Source organism: Manis pentadactyla, chromosome 13 (genome assembly GCF_030020395.1).
Source record: "Manis pentadactyla isolate mManPen7 chromosome 13, mManPen7.hap1, whole genome shotgun sequence".
Taxonomy (NCBI): domain Eukaryota; kingdom Metazoa; phylum Chordata; class Mammalia; order Pholidota; family Manidae; genus Manis; species Manis pentadactyla.
This window is the reverse complement of record NC_080031.1, coordinates 107,600,532-107,618,463: the sequence shown is the minus strand read 5'-3', so window position 1 is coordinate 107,618,463 and position 17,932 is coordinate 107,600,532. Positions and strand designations below refer to the sequence as shown.

Sequence of the window (17,932 nt, the reverse complement as noted above, 5' to 3'; positions counted from 1 at the left end):
TGGGCCTCACCCCTGCCCAAATCCTGTAGGTCGGACGTCACACCTGCCCAAGACCCAGACGTGCCCGCAGGAGCCCTGGTTGATCTTTGAGGCTCTAAAAGGCAAACACTGAGAGACACAGAGCCCTTCCCAGCTCAGTGGTCTGCTCCCATTCTCTTCCTGGCTGTCAGGCCGGATGCATTTGGTCCACCCCGGCCTGAACATCCAGGAGCCCAGGCTGAGTTTCATGGTCCTGTTACATAGATAAACAGATTTATAGTTTCTTCTTGGCAAGATTCGATTAGAAGATCAGCAGATGGAATTACAGAATCTCAGAGCTGGAAGTGAATCCAGAGATCATCTCTTCCAACCCCTTCTGTTTATTGAGAAATGGACGATGAAGGTCAAAAGGAAAAGGGCCTTGCTTGGGGTGACTCCAGAAGGAGCACATGGGCGGTGGCCCTACATGCTCTGATGCGCCATGCATGGAGCAAATGCCATGAAAACACAGGCATTCTGAAAAGTGAAGTCGCCCTATCAGTTAAGAGAGGAAAGATGCGGTGGCAGTCAGTGAGTGCCCACCCACTGAAGGGTGTAGGGGCTTCTGGGGGCCTGTGCTAGGGGAGCTTGAGGTGGCTTGAGTATCGACTCCCCTCTGATTGGGAATTCTTAGCCTGGGTTCATGGATGGGCCTCAAGGAATGGTGGGCTCCCCAGAAATGTGTGGAGTCTATTTTTGTCCCCTGGGTGGAGTATTCTCAAGAGTTTATTAGCTTCTCCAAGGGATATATGATTACCGACCCTCAAAAAGGGTTTTAAGAAACCCTGAAAATCCTCATGGGAAACTTGGCTGACCATCTTAGGTGATGGACTACGTTAATCTTAACAGTGTAGGCACCAATTTTCACTAGCCAGTGTCCTAGAGCAGATGATAGAAATAAGCTATGTTTCTGGGAAGAGCAAAAAAAAGCAAACTGATCACCATGGAGTAAAAGGAAGTCCTTGAATATTTTAATTTCCAGATTAGTAAAATGTCCAGAAACCCTTTGTAACACTCGGCTGAGCCATACTTCAGTGTTTTGTCATGGTATTGTTTATTAAATAGTTTTCTGATACTTGACAAGATGTAAGTCTTACTCCACAACAAGCAATGATTATTTGCCATTTATTCCTTTACTAAAGACTTTTATGTTCCTGCATTACCTTTTGGCCTAACCTCTTTTTAATTCCCACATTATAGGACCCTGTGGGCACTGAACTCCAACCCACCCATGCCTATTTCCTGTAATGGATGAACTTGATGCTAATGTGAGGTATGTTACATTTCTGTATTTATTGTGCTATACATTATGTTCATTTAAACTATGAGGCCTCTGAAAAATCTGTTGTAGTAGAGTTACGAAGCTAATAGATGCAGCTTTTCTTTAGTGTTTCACATATAATCGTAAGTGTGGTACTGTTCAATTATTAGTGTGTTTTTTTCATTCCTGCTTAAATGATAACTATAATATGGCTGTAAATATTTCCAGATGAATATACCAAAAGTCTGCTCTGCAGGAGATGGTGTTATATGAAACTATGTGAGGAAACAAGATGTATTTTTTCTTTTTAAGTTATCATTGATATACACTCTTAGGAAGGTTTCACAAGAAAAACAATGTGGTTACTACATTCACCCTTATTATCACGTCCCCTCTGCCGTGCCCTATTGCAGTCACTGTCCATCAGTGTAGTAAGATGCCACAGAGTCCCTATTTGTCTTCTGTGAGCTACACTGTCTTCCCCATGATCCCCACACCATGTGTGCCAATAATGATACCCGTCCATCCCCTTCTCCCTCCCTCCCCACCTGCCCTCCTTCATTCCTCCCCTTTGGTAACCACTAGTCCCTTCTTGGAGTCTGTGAGAGTGCTGCGAAACAAGATGTATTTAAAGGGAATAAAAATAGCCTAAGAATATCTGTACATCTCAACTTTAGATATACACTCAAACAGCTTTTTATGACAGGTTCTCTTTTGCTTACTTCTCTTTTCAACCAGGTCATTAGATTATGTGACATGATGGTTTTATGGTGTAGTTACCTAAAACTAAATGGCTTTTGTCTTGTTTTCCTGTAATTTCCTGATCCCCTTGGAGATCAAATAATAGGATGGCTCCTCAGGAAGTCGTTTCTCTTGAGGCTTGCTGTATTTTATTGGGCACAACCAAACAGTGTGAGGACAGTTGTCCTTAATAAGGCCTAAATATTATGAACTGGCATTTGAGCTGAGGATCAGCTGTGCATATCAATAGCTGGGAGACCTTCTAAACAAAGTACATTCCTGGTGCAACCACAGGAGCAGTTTTTCTTTCACTTGAGACCTGCAGAAAAGTATGTTTCAGGTATAGATCAGGGACACGGTGCTTCTATGTTTGAGGTAGTAGAATGCTTTGACAAAAGGGACCTGTCAAACATCTTGACAGAAAGTCTAATATAACGTGACTCAAGTTGCCAACATACACGATCACCCCAAATCCTGGGACTCTGCAAGGGTGAATGTCTCTTGTGCATAATCCCTGGCACATGCTAGGTGTAATAATAGAGTGGTTGATCAGCTCGTCGTTGCTGTTACTATATGTATTTCAAATGGGGTTGTGTTCTAGTACACCTAGAGATGCAAAGACGCTTTGTGTATTTAGCAATAAAAGTTTCTACACTCTCAGTAGAACCATCATGGACTTTGTTATTTACCCAACGCACTGATTTTATTCAGTCTTAGGACTTCAGTGCAGAACTTTAGGCTGGCGCTGTGTGTTTGATTTTCCTTCAGGAGTTTCTGATGTTATTTGTACAAAGAAAGCATAGTGGGATGTAGAGAATCTCAATTTTATTTTGTTAATTAAAAGGCCAAAGTGGGCAATATCAATAGTGATAAAGTATAAAATTGTTTTATGTTTCAGACACTGTACCAAACTGTATTAGTTGGCTAAAATGTACTTCTTTTTGGATAACCCAGATATTATGATCCCTAATGTTTCTGGCTTTTCAACAGTTATTTATAGCAGCACTGGATTCTGATGGCAGAATACAATTCAATTAAATGAACATTAGCTATTCTCTTGGGTGCTGTGGAACAATCCTGTGGGATGTAAGATGATACCACTGCCCAGAATCTTGTCTCTCTCTGGAAAGTCCTCTTTGTCAGATTTTAAACCTGATCCCATTAACGTATGCTCTTCCTCACCCACATTCCCTCTTGACTTGCAATATTAGCAACATGCCAACGCCACAGACTTTCCGTCCATTTCCTCCTTGGTTCTGCCTCTGGGTGTCCACAATGATGAAGCACGTAGCTTAGGATCACACTTACCAGTGATGCCTGGATCACTAGTAATACATAATGATTTTAGGTGGTATATGAGCATCTTTTTAATTTTACAATAAATACTTATTTTAAGGTAGCCTTCTGATCATGGTAATACTGTTTTGCCACTTATCATAGTGAAATAAAATTCCCTTTCAAAATACTTTTATTTAAAATTTAAAAGTAAGTTTAAAGAAAAATATGTAACTTAAAAATATTCATTCATAAATGAATGTGAAAAAAATCACTAGGTTACTGTGCATATGGCTAGGGTCCAGGAACCAGTGTTCTGGGTATATAACTAGAGTGAATTTTATTATTATAAGAGCAGGAAACTGAGATTCTTGTTTGGGTGAGAAAATGTCTGCACTTGGTGAAGTGTGTATATAAAGTGAGAGCTGAAAGGCCCAGGTCCCTGGCATGGGAGGGGAAACTTTAAACTTTCTCTGAAGACAGGAAAATAAGTGAAGAGAGGGAGAAAGATGGAGAAGAGAAAGGATTCAAGAAGGAGAATATGGGCTCTGCCTGTAGAAGGAGAAACAGCCAGGGGCGTGTGGCTGGAATGCGCTGTGAGAACAGCAAGGCTGCAGATCTTTGTTTGTTTGTTGTTTTAAATGTGTGTGCTGACCTCTTCCAGGCTCTCATTCTTCAGTTAAAATTTTCACCTTGACTAGGAACTGAGTGTAGAATGTTTACTATGTGCCAAGTCATCATGAGCTATAAACTTAACATGGATTATCCCATTTAATTTTTAAAACAATCTTATGAGGCACATGTCCTTATCATCCCCATTTTATGATGTGTGGTAACTAAGACACAAACAGGTTAAGCAATATGATCAAGGTCATGTAACCACACTCCCTCTTACTACACTGCAAATATTTTCTGTGAATAGGGATGTGTGAGTACATATTGGTGAGATGGCTGACGTTCCTGTCTGGGTAAATGTGATTTGGAAGAGAGAATGCGTGTGTAAAGATGGACACCCAAAAGGCGCAGGTTGGCAGAAGAGTAAAAAATGCCCCAGGGAAATTTCAGAAATCTGAAATGAAGTGCAAGACTTCTGTGGGCTGTAGAATTGAGAGAAAACTGGCTCCGGCCAATTTTCCCAGATATCAAGAGACAGATAGGTCTCAGCTGACATTTGGCGCTAAATACAATGTCTAACAGTGAAGTATTTTGTCAGACCTTCCTGGGCACTTTGTTTTTTGCTTGTTTGGTCTCTTTTAATGGAGTTTGCTAACTCAGCTTGGTCCTTGCTATTATATGTATCTATCAGTGCTTTTGGCTACAAACATCAGAAACTAACTTGCTAACATTTTCAAAAGTGATTTTTGAGAAACTACAGTGGATGGGCTCAATGAATTAAGGTGAAAGGCTTGCAAATAAACAAGAACTTTGGAAATTCTGGAGAGCTAGGAGGTGGAACAATGGCCAACCAGAACCAGACGTGGTCAGTATATTTCTGCATCACGGATAGTGTCCAACCATTTCTTCTTTCTATATGCTGCTCAAGAGTTAGGGTCCTGGGAGACGACCTCTGACGGGGCAGGCTAAGTCATGTGACCACGCATTGTCCACCTTTCATAATGGGAGGCAGGTGTGTTCAGGAAGATGGCATGAAATGAAGGGAACGTAGGTCCTTTAAAGAAACTGGTACTTTTAAAGAAGGGTGAAGGCAGGCAGGGTAGTGAAAATATGACAAATGTCCAACTCTATTTTTTTTGTAGCAGTTGGATTTATCTATGGCATTTAAGTAATGTTGTTCCATGTGTAAATAAAAATAAGGGTTCCTTCATTTGATATATATTAACTAACACCTAAACTATGGCCAGGAGTTAACATAAATGCCTCTTGTCAAGTATCTCATGGTCTAGCTAGAAGACAATTACATAAATAGAATTCAATACAATGGTGAAAGAACCCTAACAGCGAGAGATACGATGAGCTACCCTCTCTGCGAGCCGTAAGGCAGGACTTGAACTAGGTCTGGGTTCTGGAAATGGAGAAGCGTTACCAGCATTTCCCCCTAAGGGCATCTGTCGCAGAGGGCGGCGGATGTCAGATGGATCGAGTCACCGTGAAGAGCTGGCCGCAAATCAGGCGCCGGACGGGAGGCGAGGGCCTGACAGTCCCCTCGCTTTGGCAAACAGCGCCTCACAGACTGAGCCGGCAGCAGGCCGCTCTCTGCAGACAATCCCACCACCCCCCATGTCTGTTTTTGGTCCGTTTGCCTCTGGGGGCCCTTGAGAGGAGAGCTGCGTGTGTTTGAATGGCTGGAGAAAGGAAACTGGGAACAGTAAGTAGCCAAGTGGCTTTGGTGACTTCGCGGCAGATGCTCCTTGCAGAACACGCGTCTGGGCAGTGACCCTGGGGGCGTCGTACCCTGGGGCTCCCTGAGCCTCACTGCATCGCTCGAATTGGGGGCCCTGAAACACGTGCACCTCCTGACTTCAGAGACAGCCCGCGCTCCTGTTTCTGTTTTGCCCGAATCCCCGGGCTCTTCCCACTGACGCATGGCTCTCCTCAGCTCAGGTGTGATCCCACAAGGCAACCCACTTCCCCATCGTCTTTTTTTTCTGCTGTTTATTACAGTTAAGAAGTTTCTGCTTTCTAAGAATTTTCTCCATCAATTTATAGTTCCAGAAACTACAGAGTTCAGGCAGGAGATGAGTAAGTGGAGAAAAGTCCAAATACATACAGACCTGCTCTTTGAAGATTTCTCAAGATGAAGACCCTAGACTTGAGTGAAGAAAAAAAAATGTATTCTATATATCTTGATTCATTTTAACTGCAGCTTCCTCCTACCCTCACTCATCCCCTTGCCCCCCGGGCTCTCTGCGGTCGCCTATCCTGCTTCTTTTTAATAAGAACGTCTTGGTTTAAGGTTCTGTTTCTCCTCTGCAGGATAACTGTTGTGCTTTCTCATTAGTGTCTCTCATTAGCAACCGAAAAGGCATCTTACATGAATGCTGAATCATATAAAGGCAGCATTTTCCTCCTTTGCTAGGGTTTCTAGGAAACTCGAAGCAGAACATGTAATCACCACCAGCAAGCACAGGTCTCCAGGCACTGTCTGTGGCTCCCACATGCCCTTATTTATTTTTCCAACTCTTCTTCTCCCTTTGTCTTGTTGCGTTTGCTTTCTTAACAATACCATATATTGTTTATTCCATAAGCCACTTTAAGGAAGGAACAAAAGAAGGAAGAAAGAAAGGAAGAAAGGAATCCAAGATGCGACCGTTTTTTCCAGAGGGAAAACCTTTCTTCTTCATTTCCTTGGTCTTGATGCCGTGTGCTGGGAAGCCACCAAATGCTTTTGAACAGATCAAGATGGCAAGCTTTTGTATAAAACACAGAAACTCTGAATAAGTACCAACAGCTGAACACTTTAAAATATAAAATACATATTCTTGATGTAAATGTAGTCACCTGATGTCCACACATGACAACATTAATTAAAAACCATAACAAAGGTGAGTAACTGGCTTTAATTACCCAGCTGCTTTAATTCTGTCATGGCACAAAGTCACGATTCATTACTTCAGATCAAGAAATTAAATTAACTGGATATCAGTGTGACTGCAAGAATTAATTGAAATCATCTCATTTTAACCAAGAGATGCAAGTGTGGCAAAAAATTAAATTTTTTAAATAAAAGAGTTGATTTCTGGTTCGATTGTTAATATTGGTGACAGTACATATGTTTCACTAATGTCTGAGGATGAAGTGGAAATTTGTAACTCTAAATATTCTAAAGTCTTGAAACAACTCATTGAGCTCGAAATCAATGTGTACAAGTCTGCTCTGAAGACTTATCAATATGTAATTGATTTGGAACAACAGTTTAGTCGTGTTTGTAGCCTGGCTATTGGAACTGCGAATGTGTGTGACTTTAAGGCAGTGAAATGTTTTGCAGGAAATCTCTTTTCAAACTTTGAAACTGTGACATGCATTAGCATATAAGGGGAAAGTGAGTGGGTACCATTTAAAAGGGGTTATTTTTATGTTGCTTTAGAAGTGTAAATGAGAATAATACTCAACTTGATTGCTTGACTTTTAATTCAGGTAGTCTTTTGATTAGATCAGAAGCACAGTGATTATGAACTGGAACTCACCCTGTGGTGGAAAACCCTGTGCCTCCTGGGGTTACAGGGGACCTCTGGCTAGAGACCTTGAACTACCATAGGGAGGATGACACATTTACATTTCTAAAGCAATGGTCTCTTGCAATGTGTGACATTTTTGCTGGTTGTGGAAGTAAGCTAGCGATCCTGTCCACACACATCACACTGTACAGTTTCCAAAGCACATAGAACACAGTGGTTTCAGCTAGCAGCACCCCAGGATGCTGGAATAGTGGTGTTTTGAGAAATAGAATGATGTGGGTTCGAGTCTAGGCTTTCCTACTTACTGTATGACCTTGAACTAATTACTTAATCTCTCTGAGCCTTTAGTTTTGGCATCTGAAAATGGAATTTTTGTGAGGATCGTTAGTAGTGTAGGTAAAACTCATAGTATCCCACACGTGGTACACGTCGAAGAAGTGGGAAAAATTGCCTTTAGTCATCACAATAATCATGAGATGTAGGCTTGTAATGTCCCCAGACTCCTAATTGATTACACTTTATAAGTTTGTTGATTGCTTAAATTTAGTATCCATTTAATTGGCTAGTCTTATTAATCAGTTTAAAATTTTTTGACGATTTGTCCCTGATTGTGTCCATTTTCTGAGAAAGAAACTGGGGCTTCTCAAGGTGATAGAAGACCCTCAATACTCAGGGACATAATTGGGATGAGACCAAAGCTTTTCTATACCCTGTTCAGCATGGTGTTCTTCACTGTGCAGCTTCCATGAATGTGGGCACATTCCTGTTCGGGAATTGGAGGATCCAGGATTCGATTCTGTGTCTGACCCCTCATGTTGTGCTTTATTCAGCACAGCCAGTGATCCTTGGTCATGTGGGTCCCATACTAAGTTGCTTGATGGATTAGAGGAAAACACTCTGACTTGTTTCTTTCTTCTTCTCTGTTTGTCAATGTCCAGTCTGAAAAACAGACTGTTGTATTTATTTCAGGTAAAGGGAGGTTTAATGCAAAGAATCAGTCACAAAGTTCCCTGGAATGGCAGGAAGAAAGGATGTTGACCACAGGTCTGGAAGCTTCATGAGCCCCCTCAACTCTCCACCACCAGCATGAAGCAGCTAGAAATGCCGCCGCCAACACATTTGTCATTTAAGGAACAATTTGCTGCCACTCTCAGTGCTGAAGGCACCTCCAGATACTAAGAAAATAGTTCTTTTTTCTCTCTAGCAGTACAGTTTCTCATTCTGAGCCTCTCACTTAGAAAACATAATTAGAAGCCAGCAGGCAAGCAAGTATGGGAAATGTCATTTTCAGGCTTCCACCATATCTGATTGAGATCAGTGCCCGTAAGAGGCAACTACCAGGTATAGTGCCTTTCCTGTGACCTTGGTTCCTGTAACAGGTAAACAGCTCTGGAACCCATTGCACGGGGCTTTGCAAGCCTGTAAGCTACCTGGAATCACATTCACATGAACTCTGAAATCTCAGTATCCCCGATCCTCTGTCTGCAGGAAGCTGCCTATTGCCCGGTTCACCTTGTCTGAGTGTTTCTGGGTATTAATTCTGAAAGTGGGTGCTCATAAGTACCCCTGGGTTTGTTCCTTTTCCCAGGCCGAACTTTGGCTACCCCCAGCTCAAATGGTTCTACTGAGGCACTAATGTGAATTGTAGCCTGCTTGCTGCATGGCCATGCCCAGGACTCACAGGTTGCACCTGACTCTAGTAAGCAGAAACTTCTTGATTCTGAAGATCCACATTATTACACATGTAAAGTGGGAAGAAAAGGCACTGGTCAAAACAGATCCTGTACTAAATTTGCAAAAACAAAAGTGTTTCAGGAACTAGTAGTGCAATATTTGCAATTCCCAGACCTGATCTGGGGGTGCACAGAAAGCTTGGGCACTGATGAATGTCGGTGTCAACTGTTACATGTTCTCAGGACTGCCACTCAATCTGCATCATTCTGCATCTCTCGACTAGGCAACTCTGGTGTGTCTGGTTCCTTTTCCTGTGATACCTTGTTGTCCCTCACTGCAGCTTGAAGTCCTGTCAGCCATCACCAACCTTCATTTAAATCCCAAATTTCAGTAAGATTTTCTAGGTAGTTTCTAGGGCCCGTGTAAACCAAAGGATGCAAATAGCTAGGCAGAGGTTGAGGTATTGCTCAATTTTACAAAAAGTTTTACAAGATCTGTTTGACTCTCAGTTCCAGTCTAGTCAGAATGTCCTTTTCACTTAATAGGATTAAAGTATGGTTGGCATTGAAGGGTCTCCTGGATTCCAGAAAAATTGGGTCTTCTTGTCCCTCTTCTTAAGAATGGGCCCTAGGGGGGCTCTCTTGTCCCCTCCTGGCCGGAGCCAGCAGCTCTGTCCTCTCGCTTTCTCTCTAAATAAAAGCCTCTGCCTTGCTCTCCTACCTTGAGTCTTTGCAAAGTTCATTCTTCAACTCTGCAAACAAGAGCCCCAGTATAATTTTGGGGGGCTCATCCAAGATAACTTAAAAGATGGGAGGATCCTCTTCAAGTTTAAAGCCAGACACACCTCTGGCATGCATTCTGAAGAACTGGGAGCAATATGATCCCCAAACCCTGAAAAAAATAAAGGTGCCCCTTGTCTTCTGCACGCAAGCCTGGCCTCAATACCAATGCTCTGATTAGAGAGGCCTGGCCCCTGAGAGAAGTACATGATATAATAAGGTTATGCAGCTAAACTAATTTTGCCACAAGGAAGGAAAATGGTCAAAAGTCCTGTGGACTACTACAATATAAAACTAGTTTTCTAAATCCTTTTATTGGAAATCTATTCTACTTATTAGATTCATCATTATCCTCAAAATTGGGAGGATTTTTATCCTCAAAAAACTAGACTCTCTGAGACAGAAGAAATTTATCTTCTGCAGTACAGCCTGGCTTAAATCTTTCAAAAGAAAAGAATGCTTAAAGAGAGGCTTGACTCTGTCATGTTTAATGAAGGTTTTGTAAATGATCTAGCATGGTTGTTAAGAACAAGTGAACTTACCTAAGTGTAGTAACTGAACTTCTTGGTTACAAGGATGTTGGGCAGAACATCCCACACCTGAAAACTTCCCAAGCCTCCAACATAGATGGACCAGGAGTGTTTTTCACTGGTATGATCACCTAGCCCCTGTTTTTATACCATCTCTTGGTTTAGAAGATGTAATTTGGCATATTAAGTCTTAACCAATTTTACTCAAAAGGCCTTAATACTAAAGTTAAACTAATGCACCAAGAAGTTATATAAAATAGAATGCCACTAGAAGACATCTTAAGAGCAGCCCAGGTGGGACCTGTGCTATAATTAAAGTTGAGTATTGTGTGTACATTCCAAGTTATTCACAAAATGTCTCTGAATCGCTCCAGGACCTCCAAAAGCTAGTCCAAGCTATGTCAGGCCCAGAAGTCCCATGGACCACTACAGTATGGAGCTGGGTCTCTGAATCCTTTGGAAGCCATGCAAGTGCAAACAGTGATGGAAATGGAACCCCAGCTAGAAGTGCCCATCTTCCGAGGCCTCTCGGCTGACCAGTGATGGAGACCTAGCTGCACCCTTTACTGTGCCCCCTACCAGCATGAAGCAGCAGAGTGGTTGTCACCCCCTTCCCCTAGCAGCAGCTAGGGTCTCCGTCTGCAGAGGTGGGAACGAGGCAGGGACCATGGCCTTAGACAGAGTAGGGTGAGGGCCTCCGGAAAAAGCAAGGCAAGACAATCCATTGTGGGATTTGCTCTGGCTGCTGGGGGGCCCAGCTTGTTTTTCTGACTTCACCCAGGTGCTGCTTTTCTTCCTCCAGCCCTAAACAAATGATTTGCAACCTGGGCAATGTAGCAAGCAAGACTAAAATAACCTAGTAAAAACAGGAAGGATTCCATCTTGAAAATAAGTTTGCATCCTAAAACCCAATTAATTAAAAAGTAAGTTTCTTAACAAACAGACAATAACTCAGCCCACCTTGAGAGCAAAGCAGGCAGTCTTGAGTGATAAGCTCCCAGACCAGGGAGCTGCTATTCTGGGAGGAAATCAGAGCAGAAGTAAAATTCTTGTAAATAACCAGGAAGACTAACAAGAAACTTAATGTCTCTTCAAAGATAAACATTTTGGGACCACTTAGCAGGTGTACATCCCTAGCCCTTTGTCTCTCAACCACCTGTAAAACCCCTAGACAGTGCACCACCTGGGGCTCTCTTATCCCCTCCCACCTGAGCCAGGACTTCTGTCCTCCCAACTTCTCTCTAAATAAAAGCCTCTGTCTTGCTCTCCTAAAAAAGAAGAAGCCTATGACTGAAACTGAGAATTATTTGTAATTCTTTTCCAAGCTCCACTTCATAATCTGGAGCCTTGCCTAGGGTCAGTAGCTTCTTGAATTCAGCCTCACAAAGCACAGTACACAAAAGAAATACAAAGGATTTCAGAGAGGTTAAGTGGTTTTCCTAAACCCACACAGCTAATGAGTGATTAGCCAGAGCCTGAAACCCAAGCCTTCACAAAATCTCTGCTTTTTTAAAATTCTTTTCCAACTATCCAAAGACATAAAACTATTTCCTAAGGGGTATCTAATTTAGACTAAATTATTACTTAATTGAACATGTCTAAATCTGAAAGATGGATTGAGACACTATTAGGAGCATATTAATTAAATCCCTTGTTTATTGCCTAGATCATTTGGCAAATGGTTTGCTGTGGTCAGAGGTGCTTCTAAGTACACGACCTATGTAATCTCATTTCATCCTGATAACTCTGTGAGCTCCTAACTGTTACGGGCTAAATGTTTGTGTTCCCCCAAAATTCCCGTGTTGAAATCCTAACCTTCTGTGTGATGGTATTGAGAGGAGGAGGCTTTTGGAGGTAATCAGCTCATGAGGGCAGAGACCTTGTGAATGGGACTAATCCCCTACAAGAGACCTTGCTCTTCACTGTGTGAGGATATGAGGAAATGGCCATCTGCACACAGGGAAGTGGGCTCTTACCAGATACCAGGTCTGGCACCTTGCTCTCAAGCTTCCCAACCTCCAGAACTCTGTGAAAAAGAAAGGTTGCTTAAGTCACCCAGCCTATGGCCATTTGTTAGAGCAGCCAGAACTCACTAAGACACTTATCGATAGTGTCCCAGTTACTGCACGTCAGGTGACTGGGGCAGGGAGGAATCATTACTGTGTGCAAAGTCTCATTTCTAGTAAGAGGTGAAACGTATTTTCACCAAGCTTGCTGAAGGTCAGAGTCTAACCTTTGAGCTTCACAGCCGGCTGGCGTGAATGGTTCTAGGTTGTACATGGTCTGTCCTGACACATATTTAGACTTGGTTTCCCAAATGGAAGGTTTGGCATATACATTTGTTTGGTCCTTGCAGGTTTTTAGCAGTTGACTTAAATGCCTGTAGGGAGGCTGGACACTCCCCAAGTAACAATGAATACCCAGATTTTGCCTGAGTAACAAGGATTCCTCTTGTCCCAAAAGAAGCTATTTTAAACTGTTAACATTACCTTCCACAGCCAGTGTCCAGCTGGTCAGGAGGTTCCATGTGCCCGCCAGGCTCCTGAAGGCTTTTTATCACTTTAATTTTGTAAACAGTGGTAAGAATTATCTCCGATTTTACAGACCATATTATGACATTTAGTACCTGCTATTTTCCCCCTGGAAATCTGTTTTATTACCATTTAGCAAATAAGGTTGTGTTGAATTCAAGAACTTTTTTCAATTAAGGAATTGGAACAGGTTTCAAAATAAATACCTTTAAGTGATTACCATTTTATCAGTCAGATAATGATGTTCAGGCAATGTTCTTATTTGCATTTCTAAAGAACTGCAAGAATAATCTTTTTTTTTTCCTTTCTCCTCTGCCCACTCACTTGCACCTTAACTTATAATGGTTTTATTAATTTCAGTGCTTGCAAAAGGCTCTATACAAAGTACTCATCTTTGAATGTTCAATACTATCATACCTTTATGCATATCAGCTATGGATGCACATTTATTATAAGCTATCAGCAGTGTAACTGACATTTTCAGCTTCCCTTTATCTCAAATGTCGCCATGGATCATTATTTATAACTATTGCAATCCAAACTCTAGAAAGTTGAATTCCAAAAAAAATGTATGTGTAGATAATATAAAACCAGAAAGTCATTTTTAAAATAAATATGAATAAAAATGCTCCTCAGGATTAAAAAAATGTTGTAATAGTGAATGAATTGAATAGGATAGAAATTGACCCACACCAGCTCTGGTGATCTAGACAAGGGACTGACAAATGCAGCTCTCCAAGTATTAATAGCAAGGAAATTGCCCGTCTATGAAGCTTCTCCTTCTTGAGGCTTCAGGGATCATTTCATTCTTTAACTTGAAAATGCTAAGGAATTTTTCACAATTAGGTTGTGTCCAAAAGTTGGAACTATGACCCTGCTGATATCCTAGACTCAGAAGGTTTATGGAAGCAAGCCACCCATGGTACATCTTTAGGTAATCTGTAAGTAGAGAATTATTTGCTTTGTACTTTCATGTGATCGTGAGAATCCAGTCTAATGTTTTTCCTAGTAAAGCAATTCTTTAGCACTCATAAGGGTTATGATGTAAGAAATGTTCATTTGGAAAGTAAACAGTGCAGTGATTTAGTGTGAGTTTTAGACAAGGTCTGATAATTAAACTTTTCAACTAATTTAGTTCTTTAGTAGAGCATAAGAGAAAAATCCTCTCCCTAAAAGGGAATGTTTTGATGGCTTATTCTGGGATTGAACTGCATGTTATCACTGCACTACTGACAGAACTTCTGGAAACCTAAGTGAGTCACCCTAAAGAATCTTGAGAACAGGAAAGTTGTGGCCAGTATCTGTTTGTAACTTCAAACATGTTATTTTCTATTGTTGTGTTATTGATGGGCTAGTATCACCCAGTTTGACACTCTTAATTGATGAGAAGTACCAGCCAACCAGTCTTGTACATTGAGAGATTTTGTAGGCCTCTCAGACCAGGTCTCAGGGCCATCAGTCTGAGCTCAGGGTCATGACCGCCTATGCTAGAGGGAGAGGGATTGGCTGTGGGGGGTGATAAGTGTTAGAATCCAGGAAGCACCTTTGCAGATGCAAAATCAGAAGAAAGAAAGGTCCCGTCCGTTTCAGAAAAAACTTGACTTCTAAGAACCTCACATTAATTGTTTGCAGGAACATTGGTGCTGCCAATTAAAAGCAAGGAAGTTGAAAGGTATTTAAAATACCTCTCCTAGTCAAAAGAAAAACCCTAAGCAGTTAGTCACATTTAAAAAAAAATCTGTAATTCATATTTGATTAATTGTGACATGCTTTTATCCAATTATGTTGAACTGATGAGGTTTTACTCTGTGGAAAAAAATATAACTAGTAACCTTTTTACACCAGCTTAATTTTAGCACCGTTTTATTTAGAATTATGTAACCCTGACTATACCACCCTCTCCCACCTCTCCTGTCGTTGCTGCCATCAGACCTCACCTTCCCTTGGCCAGATTCCTTTCCTGATGGTGACTGTGCCCCTCTGGTTGATTCAGGGGCCCGATGACCGGCCATCTTTCTTTAGTTTCAGTCCGATCATGCCCATCCCATTTTTTGTCAGCTTCCCACTTACACTTCATATCCAAACTCAGTTACCCCCACACAGACCCCCAAGCCTTCCCTACCACCCCTCTGTGCTCCCAGACCTCTGTGTACGAGTTGTTGTTATCAGTTGCTGGTAATTGTCCGAGTTGTTTGTAATTATGTGTTTAATCTGCCTGCCTCCTCTGCTGGACTTCACATGCCCAGTACTCAGCACACTGTCTGGCATATTACAGTGTTGGAGGAATTGAACTAAAATTGAGAAAGCCTTTATATTTATATTTATATTTCCACTTTACAACCCTTGAGGCAAGATCTCACCATCATTGAAGGCCGGTCGTAGACAGGTTGTGCTCATGGATAGTAAGAGTCACCTTCTCATCCTGATTTTCACCTGCAACTGCAGATTCTGAGGCCATGGGATTTGGAAGGAGATGGGAGGATAGAAAGAATGCCAGTTCTCAATTTGAAGTTGAAAAGGCCCATCCCGTGGGGCTGTTCACAGATTTCATGGCAAGGACCTCCAGTGACAGGCCGGTCCTCCTTTTAGTTCATGTCCCCTCCTCGGACGGAGCCTTGCTTTGCAATGCTGCCCCCCCACCCCCACCATTCCTGCCATTTCTAGCCAACAGGTGTTGAGCACTGGGTAGCATAGGTGCTGTGCTAAACCCTTTATGAATATTTTCTCATTCATGCCATAAGACAGCTCTATGAAGGGGGTGCTCTTATCATCTGCATTTTATAGGTGGTAACATTGAACATAGCAAGACTGTCAACTTGCCCAAATCTTTGCAGGTGATCCATGGTGGTGCCAAAGGTCCAAAGCTGAGAGGTGTGACTCCGGTGTGCCCCCCCAACACACACACACGCTGCACTGCACGCAGCTCCCAGCCTGCTGTGCCCTGAGGTGAGGCGGGTCACTGCACCAAGTCCCGAGGCCACCAGTGCTCATCTCACTTCTGCAACGTCTACTGCCACTCCAGCTATTACTATTAATTCTTTTATTTCTATTGTCTCTACTATGAGCTCATATTCTTTCTTTGTTCCACATACTGTGCTAAGGGCTTTGTGAAGTGCCCTGTGTCATTGGGACAGCACTGCAAGCAGCCCGCTCTGGGGAAGAAAGCCTGTCGCCCCGGAGAGAGGGGTCCACGTGCTCTGCAGTCAGGGCCCCGCGAGAGTAGGCCGCTCTCAAGAGGCTTTCCCTTGCCCTACGCCTCATTCTCTAGGGATTCTCCCTCACCCCCCCTCAGATCCTTCGGCTGCACTACCTCCTCCTTTCCCAGCCTCAGAGGTGACAGCTGGGGGGCCCAGGATGTCAGCACAGTCAGATCCTTTAAAGAGTTGAGGCCCTTCTCACGTATCAGAATCCCCACTGTGGTGTCCTAGAAAGCAGCCACCTGCTTCTGCTCAAAAATTCCAGACCTCTTTTTAAGTATATGCAGGCAATTGGTTAAATTGGACTCAACAGTCAATTCAGTCCAGATTATTAGGCATTTCAGTGAAGAAAAGCAAAGTGGCCACAGAGAGACTGTGTCCGTTTATGCAATGCATAATAAGTCTGGCGACAGGTTTTATTTATAGACGTAAGTTTGCCCTCTGTGCCTTTACTCTTAATCTCATTTTCTATGCTGCTATTCAGCATCCCTTTTTTGTCCAGTTGCTGTCTGTACCTCTTCCCACAGAGTAGGCATTATCTGCCCCTGCCTCCTGGGAGGAGGGCTGACCACTGCCTGCCTGCCGTGCTGGACCGCTCTCTTTAAGATAGCCTCAAATGACCAGTTCTTTCGTACCCGATCGAACGCCCTGGGGGCCAAGGAGCTCATTTCTGTCTCTGTCCTTGGTTGTTCCCAAACACGTAACTGGCTGCAGAAGGCCTGCTGCCTGGCCTGCTCGGTCTCTGCTTCCTGCTCCCTGCTGTCCTTTCCTCTCCTTCCCCTTCTACACTGTCACTGCTGTGCCGTGCCACCTGGCACCCCACTTGCCCTGAGTCCCCTGCTTCTCTTTCTCTCTTGCCTCTCCATCCTGCCTGGCACTTCTGCTCTTATCCACACTCCTCGTTTTTCTACCTCTTCTTTTTCTCAACATCTTCATCTCCCCTGAGCCCTCACCTGGTTCACTGGCAAACATTTCCCTTTCAGGAGTTATTGCATCCATATTTGTGAATTGACAAGTGTTCACCAATTGCTCACAATATGTATGAATGTTTGTGGTTAAAAAGAAGGATAAGACATCAGTTCTGGCTAGTGATAAGATCTCATAGTAATGGCTTACCTACTGGATATTTTGAAATTTACAATGTGCTTTCATGTGAATTGGTGTCTAATTCTCACAGCATCCAGCTTGAAAACAGGCAAATATTATTAGCCTAGCACACAGATCAAGGAAATGAAAACTTGAGACATTATGACACGGATTTTTTGCACTTGAAGTCACACTGCTAGTGTGTGACAGACCCAAGACTGGAATTCAGATGTTTCGATTCTTAGTCCAGTGGTTTTTCACTGTACACATGAGCATAAGTAAGCACAAGAGTATTGTGTGTATTAGCATGATAACAGTGATATCATGAGACGCTGAAACACAGGTGGAGAAGCAGCATTGTGGTTTTATGGTGTGTGGCCTAAGTTGGGGGTATTTGGAAAGGGTAACTCAAGTTAGGTGAGAAGTGGCTGGAATGGAAAGCAAGTTGACCCATCAGGATAGGGTTGATTTGGGGGAAAGATAAAGTTATGTGATGGAAAGATCGGTTCATAAAGTGATGTTGTAATAAGCAGCTAACATCAAGCAAATCCAGCGAATGGAAAGAGCTGTTCAGACCACAGCGACGGGGAATCTGGAAGTGACCTGCTCTAGATCATTTGGATTGTTGCTCTCAGGGAAGTTTCTCGAAATGTACTAGGAACCTGTCTGCAGACCCTGGAGTGGGAGCTAGATTCCTGATGTTG

At 42.7% G+C, this 17,932-nt stretch overlaps 1 protein-coding gene across 3 annotated transcripts in view; it reads left to right on the top strand.

Annotated features, from left to right (window-relative positions):
- Window positions 1–17,932, top strand: part of HTR4 (5-hydroxytryptamine receptor 4) — a 140,848-nt gene that overhangs the window by 12,369 nt on the left and 110,547 nt on the right. For all 3 annotated transcript variants that reach the window (XM_036894386.2, XM_036894368.2, XM_036894377.2), the window contains exon 2: window positions 1,219–1,291. In XM_036894386.2, coding sequence (XP_036750281.1) covers window positions 1,266–1,291 — 26 coding nt within the window. In that variant the 5' untranslated portion in view covers window positions 1,219–1,265. The remainder of the gene's footprint in view (window positions 1–1,218; window positions 1,292–17,932) is intronic.